This window comes from Heptranchias perlo, chromosome 12 (genome assembly GCF_035084215.1).
Source record: "Heptranchias perlo isolate sHepPer1 chromosome 12, sHepPer1.hap1, whole genome shotgun sequence".
Lineage (NCBI taxonomy): Eukaryota > Metazoa > Chordata > Chondrichthyes > Hexanchiformes > Hexanchidae > Heptranchias > Heptranchias perlo.
In genome coordinates this window covers 31347391-31364557 of record NC_090336.1, presented here as the reverse complement: position 1 = coordinate 31364557, position 17167 = coordinate 31347391, and the positions used below count along the sequence as shown (strand labels likewise).

The following is a 17167-nucleotide window of genomic DNA, read 5'->3' as shown; positions in this document are numbered from 1 at the left end:
CCCGCACTGTAGTCTCTGTATCGTTGTATATCATTTTTATGGCACCAGAATGAGTTACCTTAAAAATTGAAAAAATTCCACGATTGCATTTTCTTAAACATGCTGTGCCTAATGTGCATAAATGATGGTTTTATAGCTCTAAATTTAATTTTCATAAAGAGGGACCTGAAGAAGGAATATGGCATAAGTTACGCGCTTTCCTCAGGACCTGATTGCTTACGGTGTTTTCCACTGGTGCTGGGGTATGCTAATGAGTATCTCAGGAAATTTCGGCTGAAGCATCAGCTGGCAAGATCAGCATAGAAACCAACAGAAATTTTGCGGTAATTTGGTGGTTATTCCATCTGAGAACATTCCAGGCCTTTATGTCAACCAAAGCTGAAACCGCTTCACGTCAACCCAAAATATGATGTAAAATGGCCTATTAACGTTACCTTTGACCTTCACAGGGCACTCTAACTTCCTGTTGCTCTGAAGTGAATATGGCAGATAGCCATGATCGTCCCGGTCATGAACAATGGCCAAACAGTGTCTGTATTCAGAACCAGAATATAGAGATTGCACTACATGTTTCACCCTTTCACTGTTCGCATCTAGTTAACCAGTTGCCCTCAGAGCAGCAAATAGTCTAGTTGCTCTGAGGCTGTCCCTACTGTTGCTTTTCTCGGCTTTTCTTTTTAATTTTTGCTACAATTCATTACACGCTGACCAAAATGATCGTGTGCAGCAAAGGCAACTGACAATCAATCACTCAGACTATTGACCCCACCTTTATCCTGACAGACAAATGACAGTGTGTCCCACTAGAATTGAAAATGCTCTGCTTGTTTTTCACTGTTAGGTCCACAGCCCCTTTTGTCACTTCCTAAAATGTGGTTTTACACATAAGAAAGTGTTAGGCCATGACTGCCTGCATGTTATGACAGATAACATCATCAAATTGTATCTGTCTGGCAGTGTGACTGGCAGCCTTGCCAGCAACTGACTGCATGAGCGCACAAATTACTGAAATGCTGTTTCAGAAATTAATTTCTTAAATAAGAAAATTCTGATAAGATTTGTATATTTAGCCTCACAATCAAAGGAGACTGTTTCTAAAACAAAATAAGCGATTTAAAATAAAACATTCCCAGTGCGCTTGGTCCGAATATGCTTACATCAATTTCCAATTTAATGTTGGCTCAGAATATACGTTTGACAAATTTGATTTTCATCTGTTGAAAATAATATCAGAGGGAGTGATGTGAGTGTGGATCTGGAACATTCTGCCCAGGAAGTGTCCACGAGTGCTTTCAGACACAGATCATGTCCAGTCCACACATAGCTTGCACTCCTCGCTTGGATTGTTGTAAAAAGTTTTCAGTTCTTAGTCTGTGATCTCAGCCAGGGTGGCAGTAGAAGCATGACAATCGGCCTCCATACGATTGAGTTAGGACTATCCATTGGCCCCTATTGGAAAGTACTTGTATGAACATCAGGTGAGGACGGGGCTGGACTCAGCTGTGATGCCCCCTCCCAGGTCAAATAGCCTGCGGACACTCGGGGGTAATTTTCAACCTCACCAACTGGGCGCTAACCTGGCATAGTTCAATTTTCATCCCATTGATTTTAATGGAAATGAAAAATCAGGCAATTTCTATCATGGGCACCCAGGTCGCAAGTTAAAAACATACCCCTCAATGTCCATGGATTAAACATGAAGAATGGTCACTTGCACAATGTGACACCCACATCCAACAACACCCGATGCCTTTGAGAGAGTAGGTTCTTTTTTTGTGGGGGTGGGGGAAGAATTTGTTCTCATCAAGGTAGGAATGTTGATTCTACAGAACAAAACATTCATTTTATTCTTGATATAGAATTTACAAGTGGTTTATCTTGCGGAAGAGGAAGGAAAGGCAAATTTTACTTATCGGACTCTCACTATGACCATGAAGAGTGAAAAAACAAGAGAAACGCTGGGTATTAGCAGGACACGAGAGGGCTCATGGTCTCCTGCTTTAGTTGGTGGGCCTAAAATTGAGTAGTTTTGTGCTATGAACCTGTGTTTGCTATGAACTGAACTGGATTGAGACAGAAACTAAGCATTCTATCATACCTAGGTTAAAATATACAATAAGATTTTTTTTATACCAATTAATATCAACAAAACCGATTTATGGAAAATATTATTTTTTGGCAATGGTGATCTCCAAAGAAATAGTTTGGATTGACAAATACACTAGACCTTGAGTGCAGCCATCTGAAACCTGTAAAATAGGCTTGTGTAAAGGTTCCTGGGTCTTTGTGTTAAGAACAACACTCACAAAGACAGGGTAGGGCAAGGTTATAGGCTCCAGTCAACTGCAAAAATATTTAAAACTTTTTTTTAAATCCCCACATTCCTTATGGCTGTCTCCATTTTAGTGTCATCCTTAAGGGACTCCATTCACCATCTCCCCCAGTTTGACATTATACCTCTCATGAATGCTCTCTGTTTTCCAGTTTTTTAACAAATTTCTTATCCAGTTCCATGTTCTACCCAGGATTTCTGTGGCTTTAAGTTGAATTAGAAGTCTTTCGTCTGGAATTTGGTCTGTAACATCCCCAGGGGATCTTCCCCTTCTAAATTTATTCTGCCTCTTTCTAATCAAATTACTACTATACAGGTACAGCTCCAGCCTACCCCTTAGAATAGCTTCCATTATTTTACCTGTTATTGATGTTAGACGGATGTATCTGTAGTTGCCTAAGTCAAACCTTTTTAAAAATAAGTAGCATATTTGTATGTTCCAGTTCTGTAGAATCTCACCCATGCTCGCTCCCTGATACCTTCACGACAATAGTAAGTTGTACACAAATTTCAGCAAGTAGCTCGAATATTGACTGACAGCCGTTTTGAGCGAGATATTTTGTGTGAGTTGGATGTAACTGTGGTACCTCTGCAGACTTAATGTACATATGATACATACCTTAAAAAGTAATGTTATTTTGCAATAAAATTCACAGCAGGAAGGATTGACAAAGCAAAGTTCAAACCTGGTGTGTTTTAGTAGGTTTGGTTGGCACGATATGGGGTGGTGACTCCAGAGTAATTTAAAATTGATGTAATGCTGACTGCATTAAAAAAAGTTGTCGATTCCTTACGTGCCCCCTCCCCTAAGTAACAGTGGAAGACAGCAAAATACAGTCAACTCCCTTCCCTCCCCTCTCACGCACAAAAATAGGATTAAACTAATAGGAAGCTGAATTCCATACTAATAGTCCGGGACATTTGGAGAGTTTATCATGAAAGGAATCTAAAGATACAGGCTACTAATGTTATGTCATCGAGTTAATAAGACCTCAATGACCACCAATTTTTTTGTGTTGCGTAATTTCTATCTTCAGGAAGTACTTAAATTGTAAGCTGATAGGAGGAGGTTTAGGTCGGGGCAAGGTCACATTTCAAAAATATAGAACAACATTAATTCAGCTCATGAACTTGTTAGGCTAATATTTCTGAAAGACTTAGGCAGTGAATGATAAAACATGAACCTTGTGCTGTCAGGACAGGATTGAATTGGGATCTGATCAGGTTTTTCTCTTATTTCAATGAATGAATGGGGATAAAATCATTTTTTTAAAGGGGAATTGCCTTCATCAAAAGTATTTGGGAAATCTTGCTCGGGAAGTGAGGAGAGACAGAAGATCCATGTGATATTTTCATCACGAGGGCATGACATGAACGTGACGCAACATATTCAAAACAATTTGCATCGATGTGTCGAAAATAAATCGAAAAACGCCTGGCCAAACAGGTTTTCAGCAAGAAAGTACCAATTTGAGTTTGCATTGTAAAATGATTTGTTCCATTAGCCACTGGTGTTATAAGATTTGGAATTAATATACACACTGACCCTTTCTAAAAGCCTCTTTTGGCAATCTCATAATAAATATATTAACACTAGCAGTCATCCTTATAAATGGCATTTTATATCACTCTCTACTAAAAAGGAAATGTGTGGTATATCACAGATCACAGTATATTAAATAATGTTTTAGTAAAAGACTCCAAAATGTTACAATTGCTTGTGTTTTATAAGCACCTTATATCGCTTTGCCTTGCTATGTCAAATCATTAAAATCAAAAGTCCGGCAGGGAATTGGCTGTCTCTTAGGCTTTTTAATAAATGATCCGAAAGGTCTCAGGATTTAAATTAATTGTTTTACCTTCACCTCTGCTGTTTTTCTTTCTTTACGCACAGCAGTGTCTGTACACTTGACCTTGAACTGGCCAATCGAGCAACTTTGCTGTTGTTTGTTGCTGCTGCTGCCCATTAGGATTCATTGACCAGCCTCTGTTGCTCTGGGCTGTCAGCTGTCGATGACTACACTAAACTAATGCAGCAAAAAGCTCCTACTGGAACAACACCACTAACTTTTCACGGCTGTTGCTGAATCAGGAAGTGGCGGAATAAGATCCTGAAATGCGATTTGTATTTGGACTCATCTGTAACTTTTTGAAAAAATGAGAAAACACTAAAACCAACTATAAGTAAAATACTGTAAAATTCTTCTCAGTCGCCTCCCCCTTCATTTGAAAGGTCAAATGCACTCGATGCCCTCAGAGTTATAGTTTTTGAATTGTTCCCAGGGTTAAATAAATACATTATCCAAATTAATGTTTAAAGCCTCTCGGCCTTCCTTCAGATATATGACTATTCATGACTCCATCTGCTGTGCTGTTCCACTAAAAATAGAATTCTTTGGCCTTCGCTCTACCATTATTTTGCCCCTGAGGCGTGTTGAGAAATGCTTCAGTACTGCTTTGGACCCGCACCCGACATTACCACAAAAGGTCATTATCCAAAGTATACTTTGTTTACAGTTAAGAAGAAGACTCTTTAACCAGCATCTGTGCATTCCTTTTTCATTCTTTTTTTTTTTCCCTATTTGTTTCTCTCTGTTCGAATACTGTACATGAATTCCGATCTGATGGTGGAACTGTTGGTGCTTGTATTGCAGCTGCATGCATTGTTAGGACTTGCCAAGGCTCATTAAAGCTCTAAGCGATAAGCAGTGAAGGACAAATTACACTACTGTATCTGGAAAAAAGTTACATGTCACATTTTTCATAAAGTATTTGCTTTGTTTGGTAACAATTCTAAGCCATTTAAAGTTTAATGCTTAAACGTTATCTGTCGCTATCGGCCTTGTTGAAAATAGGCAGCGTTCAGTCTTCTTACTCCCACATTAACAGTTCACTACCCAAGGGCTAAATGTGAGGTGAAAGCTTTTAATTAACAATGGTAGGCAAGGCAGCCAGTGAATGCACTCATCCCCTCTCTTTGTAATATTGTGGCAAAAATCGTAGAGTCAAATCTCATTAACAAGCATGACAATAGGACTTGTGGACTCTATACTGCTTATCAGGAGAGCCTGCGATGTAACAGCCTCTCTTAGGAATATAGTGACTCAGAACATAAATACTGCACAAAAGCTGCTTTTATATTGGCGTTATTTATAATTCGGATTCTAGGAGACCAGCATCTGTGAGCTGGCTCCCATTGTTTATATCTGGGTCACTTACCCCCGTGGCAGACTTATAGACCCAGTTTTTTTATGGGCTTGCGAGTCTGACACTGGGATACAAGGGCAGGATTTAGCTGGCTCAAGGATGCCATTCTCCCAGAATCCCAATTAAAACGGCAGCAATATAAAAGCAGCCAAAGAGTTTACAGTTAGATTGGGTTAAAAAAAAACACACAATTGATTGGTGCTCTAATTGACTCGGTGGGTTGTGGTGCTGAGCCATAGAAGTCAGGAAGTCACAGGTACAAATGGATATTTCCAGCTGTTGGTCTCAGCAAATCTGACAAATTTACTTTTGGGTTACCGTTGCCTGCACAAGACCTGTGTCTTGGGACTAGACGACCGTAGTGCCCCACTGAACCCCAACATCAAAGCAGTTGGTGCAGTGTTAGTCGATCTCAGCAAGGCTGTCAGATCTACAGTTGGCCTGAGGTCCCTGGGCTAGAGAAGAAAAAGATCAACTACGACTCTTTCGCTTTATTGTTAACCAGTGACCCTTGCTGGAAGGTGTGTGTGTGGCTGTTGGGTAAAGACAGAAACAAGTGACTGAGAGACTGTGACAGCCTCCCACACACAAACAGCCTACAAACACTCACTGTCTTAGGCTCACTCCTGAAGAATGGCCTTTTGGGTTAGGTATTTGAGAACAACCGGTAACCATGGAATGTACCCAATATAATCACGACCATATTAGAGGAGGCAAAAAACTGTGGGGGGGAATGTGCTGCTTTAATAATGCCATTGCCTGTGTTCAATCTAACTGGGTGAGAAATCATGGACAACGTGCCTGCAATATCCCGATAACGTGCAGCTTGTGGGCAAGACTTCCCGCTGACAGCACTAACTCGGAAAATCGCCCCTTACATGTTCAACAAACACTCAGCACACGTACACACGCAAATATAAAAAGAAGCAAGAAATAACTTGCATTTATATAGTGCTTTTCACATCCTCAGGGCATCCCGAACCGTTTCACAGTCAATTATGTACTTTTCAAGTGTAGTCACTGTTGCTTTGTAAACAACCATGGCAGCCAATTTGTACACAGCAAGGTCCCACAAACAGATTAACGATCAAATAATCTGCTTTAGTGATGTCAGTTGAGGGATAAATGTTGTCCAGCACACTAGGAGAACAGTGCCTTGGGACCTTTTACTTCCACCCGAGCAGGAAGACTTGCTTTAACATCTCATCTGAAAGACGGCACCTCTAACCATGCAGCACTCCTTCAGTACTGCATATGGATACAATCACACCCATAGCTACAAACTAATACGCAGCTGTACGCATACAAAAATGCATGTGTTGCTGGGACTTTTACATTACTGTATTGCCATCATCTCCCAATGCGGCAGTTTTGTGCAGCCTATGACAATCCCCTGTGTAAACTGCCCAACTTATTTTGTTCCGTAGGATCTGCTGTTGGAAATACCTCCTCTATGCATTCAATCAACCTGCAAGAGACCAGCAGCAGATCTCAAATGTAAAACTGTGGGAGTGACGCCAGGAGCTGGACTACACTGAGCCACAATGTAAAACCCCATAAGGCTGCGCTAAGGAGATTTTACCATGTTGTACAATGTAATACCCAGAAAACCTATTTTCTATGTTGCTACTTATTCAGGACTTAAAGTGTTAAGTTTGCTTGACTGTGGAAAGAAAAAAAATCTCAAGTGCTCAGACTGGCATTCAGCGTTATATTTTGGCTCCTCTCCCAGAATTCTTTGTTGTGGCACATACCTGGAGCTGTAATGGGCTGAGTCCAGACGCAGCTGCAGCTGCCATTGTCGACGGAATGAGCTGCACAGGGTAGCTATCACCTGTCGATGAAGAACAATGCACACAGGTTCAGACAATGAGCGAAGAATAGCACCGAACATGTGCCAACAGAGCCTCTGCCGCTGCCTTTGCAACACGGCGCTGCACTGAGCCCGAACATCTGCCCAAACAAAAGCCTCAGCTGGGCAGAAACATGCAGTGCAGACTCGGAACTTTTGTTAACAGATGGCTCGTAGGCAAACTGGCAAAAAAAAGAAAAAAAATGGGAAGGGTCTGTTCTTTTCATTTTCAGAGTAAAAAAAAAGATACACACACACACAAAAATTAGTTACATCAAAAGGCTCTTGTCAGTGTGTTTCAATTCATACAACTAGGTCTTAGTTACTGAAACAAGTCTCATAAGCAGCTCTAAACTATATTGACCAGTTTCAACCTGAATCATTACCCACCTCAGGGTGACAGTCAGTATTCTGGCACGTCAGAATAAATAGATGTCAATCAAACTTTTAAATTAATAAACACTAGTCTTTTTTAAAATACATTGTGTATATAGTGGGATGCTTTTATGGACATTTTCCAGGTCAAAATGGAACAATAATAGAACTTCTATCCAACACAGTGTTATTTTATTGAAGGGGAGGCAAAATGCTAACAATCGTTATGAAATATAAATTTGTTGAGCTGCTAGCGTAGTTGCTTCTGCAGAGATTCTGTCTGTCTGTCACTTTTGAATGAGCTCTTCAAGTTGGCAAGCAGACTTATATGTGAGCACATCACAAATAAACTACTAGGGTACCTCAAGGAAAGGTACATTGCATGCTCAGGTCAAGGCTACTGTTTTAGTCATGTGATCCATTGGTTCCTGCTTTTGCGCTTCTTTGTGAGCATCTCAAAACAACAAACTAGGACAAACATTCAATGACAAATAGAACTGAAGATTCTGCGGGGGAGAGAAGTGAATGTGCCTTCAACGTCCTTTCCAAACTATTGTCTGATTAAGTTGCCGTAACAAGAAAATACAAATTACAAGTGGAAGCTTGAAGTGACAGTAATAGGAAGTGATAATGATAAGAATTGACAACTGAATGACAACATCAACAAATCAACAATGAACAAACATCTACTGATACAAAATCAAACTTCGGGGGGAAAAAAATGACAAAAGGTCAAAACTGACAATAAAAGAGGGCATTAAGTTGATTCCAAGGTATGAGCAACACAGGCTTGAGGTTGACAGCCGAATAATCCATTTAAAAGTGGTGCTAAATTGAAAATCACCAACCCAAGTTTGATGCTAGGTTGGATTTCACAAACACTTCAAAGAATCTGGCTATATGGAGTATGATTGCTCTGTAGATACCACTGCAAAGTATTGGATTCTCAGAAAGGAGACCAAGTTGAAATCTCAGTCTCAATTGATGCTCGAGGGATGAGTTTTGCCAGTTTTAGCTGAATCATTTGGCAAAGCCAAAATTGATCAAGAACTGATGACTTCACTCGTGTGTCTCATGATGTTTGTCAATGCTAATAGAGATGTCCTAAGGACTGGACCAACCTATCTACTCAATCAAATAAGGTATAACTAACTGGGGTATGGGGATTGGGGGAGGGGAGGGGGAGATGTCTGAGAGCAGTGACTGTGCATGTTCTCCTTTAAATTATTCCACTATGAAAGAAGCACACTCACAAAAAGATGGTATAAGAAATAAAACAAGATTAAAGCTGTTGAAAATTAGTGAATTGTTTTGTTTAAGTGCAAACAGCAAGTTGTCAGTGGTTTTAAAACAATGTATTATGGAAGGATACTGTAGCTTAATACAAGGAAACTTAGTTAACATTAGTAATCTAATAGCAAAGCATTGATTGGCATTTCTCACTCCCACCCCAGCCAGTTAGTGATGAATTCCATCAAACACTTATTTTGAGAAAGGATCTATACTTTGTCTGGCAAAGGGGGACTTACCAGATAGAATATCATGGATATCAGGAAGGAAAATCTAGGTTGTTTGCCCAGCCTAATAAGATAGGGGCAAAGTGGTAGCCATAATGGAGCACCCATTAAAAAGGGCAATTGTCATTAGAACTTTTTGTTAAAACTTAATATTCAGAAGAATATTTGAAACCAAAAAAATCTCATGGAACAAATCATTATCCATGTTCTATATTTTATACTAATTTTCATCAAGTTGTATTAATACTTATTATTGTTACTTGTGGACATGCAGTAAGATGCAATATTAAGGTCTGTAACTCGGCAAAAATGGAATCAAAAATATTTTAAAGTGGGACAAAAGGGAAAAAGAAAATCATCTGCAAGTTGGACACTGCTTTCCTCACACATGCATTTTAAATCGTCTCCGTGACCCAATGAATCAAACACATACAAAAAAAAATCTGTACCTCATCAATCCATGCACCACAGTGAGAACATACATGCTTCATAAAGATCTCTCTCCTGGCTGCTCTCAAAGCTCTGCTACGCTCTATTTCCTAATACTACCTCGCCTTGGTGTCCTGTGGTCTCGTACTTTAGAAGATTTGTTTTTCTCTTAGGACAATTTAAATGATAAAACAACAATATAAAATGATCAGCCAGGATTGTTTGTTTGAACTTTTTTTTAACAAATATTCATTTAAATCGGCAGAAAGGATACGGAGTGTGTGTTTTTCTTGGGTGGGGGGGGGTAAGAGGAGGGGGAACTCAACAGACACTGCTTTACATGTAGTGAAATATTTTTTCATGTCAAACTAATTAAAATCATCATCTGAAAATCCCCTGCAGCAGCACTTTACAGCGGTTGTGCTACTGCACTTAGAATCAGCTGAATTCCTGCTGTTGTTGGCCTGGCCTGTCTCTTACTAGCGCACTCCTGCATGCCACACCCTTTTTGTGTTTAGAAACTCACCTGAGGCTGGAACATTTATTTCCCTCAGCTGCTCAGAAGTGTTATTTTTATTCATATTTTAAAAGATTCGTTGTAAAACAAATTGTAGATGCAGTTACCTGGAGCCAAGTTAATTTTTTTTAAAAAAGCATTTTTGTCTGTTTTGTGTTCAAATGATTTGGCCTTGTAATTAATTCTTTTCCACCAGTACTGTCGGGGGAGGGGGGAGAAATGGAACCTCCAGTGTGTGCCCTTCATTTACTCCAAGCAGTAAATATACAGAGGCATGCGACCTTGCTGGGTCATGGAAATCCTTCAATTTTCAAGTACAGAAGAAAGCTTTAAAGAAAGAACTTTATTCTTTTTCATTGCCTCTGATTTACTTTCCTCCTCTCCTGAAGATGCTGGTGTATGGTTCCACGAATTCTGGGTGTCCTCTGGGACCCCACCTAATTGCTCATTCTTCATTTACAAGCTTAGACAATGACTACAGGCAAGCTACGACATAGTGGAGGTCAGTATGGCTACACTGGATACTTTGCTCATCCGACATTCCCACACACATCCTTTAAAGTATGGGATCACTGAATCACATTCATGAATGGGAATCCTGGCTGATTTTTCCCCTTAGTTCAGGAGCACTAAGGCCAACTGTGGCATTCCAACTGTTGTTTTAGGAAAATAGGAATAAGATTAGGGCATTCGGCCCATCGAGCCTTCTACGTCATTTTTATTAGCTTTGGCTGAGATCAGCTGTTTCAGCATAGACTGAGGAATGTCCTGGTCTGTATGGCTCAGCTTCTGCACTGGTCAATGCATTTATCAACCAAACTGCAAAGTGCATTGCTTGTACTGCTTTAATAATCATTGTTAAAGATTGTTTGTTTGCTTTTAAATCCCCTTCTACTCTGACACTCCTTGGCATGGAGTCAATGGACATGCTGTAGCAATCTTTTTCAAATTTGCTCTTTGGATTAAGAATGCTTGCGTGAGGAACAATTTTTATTTAATTTATTTGAAGAACAGTAAGCATGTCCTAACAAGCTTCCATATTTCTGCTCCCTCACCGTGGGAAACCACTGCCAGCATTTCCAAGACATACAATAGTGTGTTACACAGTTTCAAGTGTTTTATCACTCACTCCTGCTGCATTGCCTATTTCTAGGATACACTATCAGTATTTTGTATATATATATATACACATATATATGATTGGATACATGTTTGTAAAAATTGCACAACTCGTGCTAAGGGCTGGATTCTTAGAACCTAGAATCATAGAATGGTTACAGCACAAAAGGAGGCCATTCGGCCCGTCGAGCCCGTGCCAGCTCTCTGCAAGAGCAATTCAGTTAGTCCCTCTCACCCGCCTTTTCCACGTAGTCCTGCAAATTTTTTCCCTTTAAGTACTTATCCAATTCCCTTTTGAAAGCCACAATTGAATCTGCCTCCACCACTCCCTCAGGCAGTGCATTCCAGATCATAACCACTTACCGCATAAAAAAAGTTTTTCCTTATGTCGCCTTTAGTTCTTTTGCCAATCACCTTAAATATGTGTCCTCTGGTTCTTGACCCTTCTACCAATGCGAAGAATCTCTATCTATCTACTCTGTCTAGACCCCTCATGGTTTTGAACACCTCTATCAAATCTCCGCTCAACCTTCTCTGCTCTAAGGAGAGCAACCCCAGCTTCTCTAGTCTATCCACGTAACTAAAGTCCCTCATCCCTGGAACCATTCTGGTAAATCATTTCTGCACCCTCTCTAAGGCCTTCACATCCTTCCAAAAGTGCAATGCCCAGAATTGGATGCAATACTCCCAATTCTCCAGTTGTGGCCAAACCAGTGTTTTATAAAGGTTCATCATAACCTCCTTGCCTTTGTACTCTATGCGCTATTTATAAAGCCCAGGATCCCGTATGCTTTTTTAACCACTTTCTCAACCTGTCCTGCCACCTTCAACAACCTGCGCACATATAACCCCAGGTCTCTCTGTTCCTGCACCCCTTTAGAATTGTACCCTTTAGCTTATATTGCTTATAGAATCATAGAAGTTTACAACATGGAAACAGGCCCTTCGGCCCAACATGTCCATGTCGCCCAGTTTATACCACTAAGCTAGTCCCAATTGCCTGCACTTGGCCCATATCCCTCTATACCCATCTTACCCATGTAACTGTCCAAATGCTTTTTAAAAGACAACATTGTACCCGCCTCTACTACTGCCTCTGGCAGCTCGTTCCAGACACTCACCACCCTTTGAGTGAAAAAATTGCCCCTCTGGACCCCTTTGTATCTCTCCCCTCTCACCTTAAATCTATGCCCCCTCGTCATAGACTCCCCCACCTTTGGGAAAAGATTTTGACTATCGACCTTATCTATGCCCCTCATTATTTTATAGACTTGTATAAGATCAACCCTAAACCTCCTACTCTCCAGGGAAAAAAGTCTCAGTCTATCCAACCTCTCCCTATAAGTCAAACCATCAAGTCCCGGTAGCATCCTAGTAAATCTTTTCTGCACTCTTTCTAGTTTAATAATATCCTTTCGATAAAAGGGTGACCAGAACTGTACACAGTATTCCAAGTGTGGCCTTACTAATGTCTTGTACAACTTCAACAAGACATCCCAACTCCTGTATTTAATGTTCTGACCAATGAAACCAAGCATGCTGAATGCCTTCTTCACCACCCTATCCACCTGTGACTCCACTTTCAAGGAGCTATGAACCTGTACTCCTAGATCTCTTTGTTCTATAACTCTCCCCAACGCCCTACCATTAACGGAGTAGGTCCTGGCCCGATTCGATCTACCAAAATGCATCACCTCACATTTATCTAAATTAAACTCCATCTGCCATTCATCGGCCCACTGGCCCAATTTATCAAGATCCCGTTGCAATCCTAGATAACCTTCTTCACTGTCCACAATGCCACCAATCTTGGTGTCATCTGCAAACTTACTAACCATGCCTCCTAAATTCTCATCCAAATCATTAATATAAATAACAAATAACAGCGGACCCAGCACCGATCCCTGAGGCACACCGCTGGTCACAGACCTCCAGTTTGAAAAACAACCCTCTACAACCACCCTCTGTCTTCTGTCGTCAATCCAATTTTGTATCCAATTGGCTACCTCACCTTGGATCCCGTGAGATTTAACCTTATGTAACAACCTACCATGCGGTACCTTGTCAAAGGCTTTGCTAAAGTCCATGTAGACCACGTCTACGGCACAGCCCTCATCTACCTTCTTGGTTACCCCTTCAAAAAACTCAATCAAATTTGTGAGACATGATTTTCCTCTCACAAAACCGTGCTGACTATTCCTAATCAGTCCCTGCCTCTCCAAATGCCCGTAGATCCTTTCTCTCAGAATACCCTCTAACAACTTACCCACTACAGATGTCAGGCTCACTGGTCTGTAGTTCCCAGGCTTTTCCCTGCCTCCCTTCTTAAACAAAGGCACAACATTTGCTACCCTCCAATCTTCAGGCACCTCACCTGTAGCTGTCGATGATTCAAATATCTCTGCTAGGGGACCCGCAATTTCCTCCCTAACCTCCCATAACATCCTGGGATACATTTCATCAGGTCCCGGAGATTTATCTACCTTGATGCGCGTTAAGACTTCCAGCACCTCCCTCTCTGTAATATGTACACTCCTCAAGACATCACTATTTATTTCCCCAAGTTCCCTAACATCCATGCCTTTCTCAACCGTAAATACCGATGCGAAATATTCATTTAGGATCTCACCCATCTCTTGTGGTTCCGCACATAGATGACCTTGTTGATCCTTAAGAGGCCCTACTCTCTCCATAGTTACTCTTTTGCCCTTTATGTATTTGTAGAAGCTCTTTGGATTCTCCTTTGCCTTATCTGCCAAAGCAATCTCATGTCCCCTTTTTGCCCTCCTGATTTCTCTCTTAACTCTACTCCGGCAATCTCTATACTCTTCAAGGGATCCACTTGATCCCAGCTGCCTATGCATGTCATATGCCTCCTTCTTCTTTCTGACTTGGGCCTCAATCTCCCGAGTCATCCAAGGTTCCCTACTTCTACCAGCCTTGCCCTTCACTTTATAAGGAATGTGCTTACCCTGAACCCTGGTTAACACACTTTTGAAAGCCTCCCACTTACCAGACGTCCCTTTGCCTGCCAACAGACTCTCCCAATCAACTTCTGAAAGTTCCTGTCTGATACCATCAAAATTGGCCTTTCCCCAATTTAGAATTTTAACTTTTAGGCCAGACCTATCATTCTCCATAGCTATCTTAAAACTAATGGAATTATGATCACTGGTCCCAAAGTGATCCCTCACTAACACTTCTGTCACCTGCCCTTCTTTATTTCCCAAGAGGAGGTCAAGTTTTGCCCCCTCTCTAGTCGGGCCATCCACATACTGAATGAGAAATTCCTCCTGAATACACTCAACAAATTTCTCTCCATCCAAGCCCCTAATGCTATGGCTGTCCCAGTCAATGTTGGGAAAGTTAAAGTCCCCTACTATTACCACCCTATTTTTCTTGCAGCTGTCTGTAATCTCCTTACATATTTGCTCCTCAATTTCCCGTTGACTATTTGGGGGTCTGTAGTACAATCCTATCAAAGTGATCTCTCCCTTCTTATTTTTCAGTTCTACCCATATAGACTCAGTGGGCGAACCCTCAGATATATCCTCTCTCACTACTGCCGTGATGTTCTCCCTAATCAAGAACGCAACTCCCCCTCCTCTCTTACCTCCTGCTCTATCTTTCCTATAGCATCTGTACCCTGGAACATTGAGCTGCCAGTCCTGCCCCTCCCTTAGCCATGTTTCAGTAATAGCTATAACATCCCAGTCCCATGTACCCGTCCATGCCCTGAGTTCATCTGCCTTCCCCATCAGACTTCTTGCATTGAAATAAATGCAGTTTAATCTAGACTTCCCTTGGTCTTTGCCCTGCTTTCTCAGACCATCTGTCCGGTCATGTTTTGTACACTCTCCCTTACTGCCTTTTGTTTCTGTCACCACTTTACTTCCCACTGACTTCCTGCATCGGTTCCCATCCCCCTGCCACTTTAGTTTAAACCCTCCCCAACAGCACTAGCAAACACTCCCCCTAGGACATTGGTTCCAGTCCTGCCCAGATGCAGACCGTCCAATTTGTACTGGTTCCACCTCCCCCAGAACCGGTTCCAATGTCCCAGGAATTTGAATCCCTCCCTCTGGCACCATCTCTCAAGCCACGTATTCATCCTAGCTATCCTGTCATTCCTACTCTGACTAGCCCGTGGCACTGGTAGCAATCCTGAGATTACTACCTTTGAGGTCCTACTTTTTAGTTTAACTCCTAACTCCCTAAATTCATCTTGTAGGACCTCATCCCGTTTTTTACCTATATCGTTGGTACCTATATGCACCACGACAACTGGCTGTTCACCCTCCCCCTCAAGAATGCCCTGCAGCCGCTCCGAGACATCCCTGACCCTTGTACCAGGGAGGCAACATACCATCCTGGAGTCTCGGTTGCGTCCGCAGAAACGCCTGTCTATTCCCCTTACAATCGAGTCCCCTATCACTATAGCTCGGCCACTCTTTTTCCTGCCCTCCTGTGCAGCAGAGCCAGCCATGGTGCCATGAACCTGGCCGCTGCCACCTTCCCCTGGTGAGCCATCTCCCACAACAGTATCCAAAACAGTATCCAGTTTTTATACCAAGTACCCGGATAAGAACATAAGAAATGGTCTGTTTAGGTAATGAGGTTCAAAGCAGGCCCAACTGTAACTCCCTGCCAACATTGACTGTCTAGGCTGGTACATTTGGAATTGTACCCTAGGATAGTGATAGACTTCAAGAGGACATAGACAGGATGGTGGAATGGGCGGATACGTGAAAAGATGAAATTTAATGCAGAGATGCGCGAAGTGATACATTTTGGTAGGAAGAACGAGGAGAAGCATTTGCATTTGCATTTCATTGAAAGCACTACATGCAGAATAGTCTGTTCTTTCAAACAAAATTTAAATATTTTTGTTTTACAATTTAGAGGATTTAAATCTTCCCAATCTCCAGCTCCTTCCAAAGCTCCTGCATTTTGTATATCATCACAATAGAAGATGTTCAACTAACTACTACGTCACTAGGTGAGTTGGAATATTAACCGCCACTAGGACTTCAGAATGGTAATCTCCTGAGCAGATTTGATAAAGTAAAACCAGTTACATTCATAGTTAGTTATTACTCTCAACTTTTGATATTCATCCTAATTAACAAATTAATTAAAAAGACAGGGACTCACACCATTCAGATCTGAAAGTTGTTGAGTCAATAGCATGTCTGCGCCCTTAAACTGTTTGCCACACAAAGTGGTTTAACATCAAGTGACATGCCAAACCAGATATGAAAATAATTAAGACATGGAAAAAAAATGTTGCAGTGAGCTAAACATACTGTAGGAATGACAGAAGACTGATTGCAGCATCACTGTAACAGTGCAGATTGGCAGCCCATGACTGTGGTTGGTTGTGTTCACATTCTCTGTCTGCTGGGGCACTACAATACTATGGAAGACTCAATGTTAAGCAGAATGCAGTAAGAGGTGTGAGCCTAAATAATGAAACCCAGACATATTTCACAGTACGCATGTGTACAATGTATGTTTTTTTTCCCTTTTTTTTTGCCCAATGACTTATGATATGGCTCCACTGGGGCTGCACAACACTGGTACTTCAACCAAGTCGCCATTCTTCACGTGTGAGCTTAAACACTGACTGTCAGCAGGCTATTTAAATATGGGGCTATCACAGCCAATTGTAATACTGTCCTCACCCCAAAGTCTAAGCACACCCACTTTTCAGTGAGGGTCACTGGAGGGCAAAATCCCATCTGATTTTTCCCCTCCCTGGCCTGGAGTGCTTAGGCCGATTTTAATGCTTCTACTTGTACACCAGCTGACATTGCCTA

At 41.4% G+C, this 17167-nt stretch overlaps 1 protein-coding gene across 11 annotated transcripts in view; it reads right to left on the bottom strand.

Moving 5' to 3' along the window:
• sox6 (SRY-box transcription factor 6) overlaps nt 1-17167 on the bottom strand; it is a 519057-nt gene that overhangs the window by 85746 nt on the left and 416144 nt on the right. For all 11 annotated transcript variants that reach the window (XM_067993894.1, XM_067993896.1, XM_067993891.1 and 8 more), the window contains one exon: nt 7294-7373. In XM_067993894.1, the coding sequence (XP_067849995.1) occupies nt 7294-7373 (80 nt within the window). The remainder of the gene's footprint in view (nt 1-7293; nt 7374-17167) is intronic.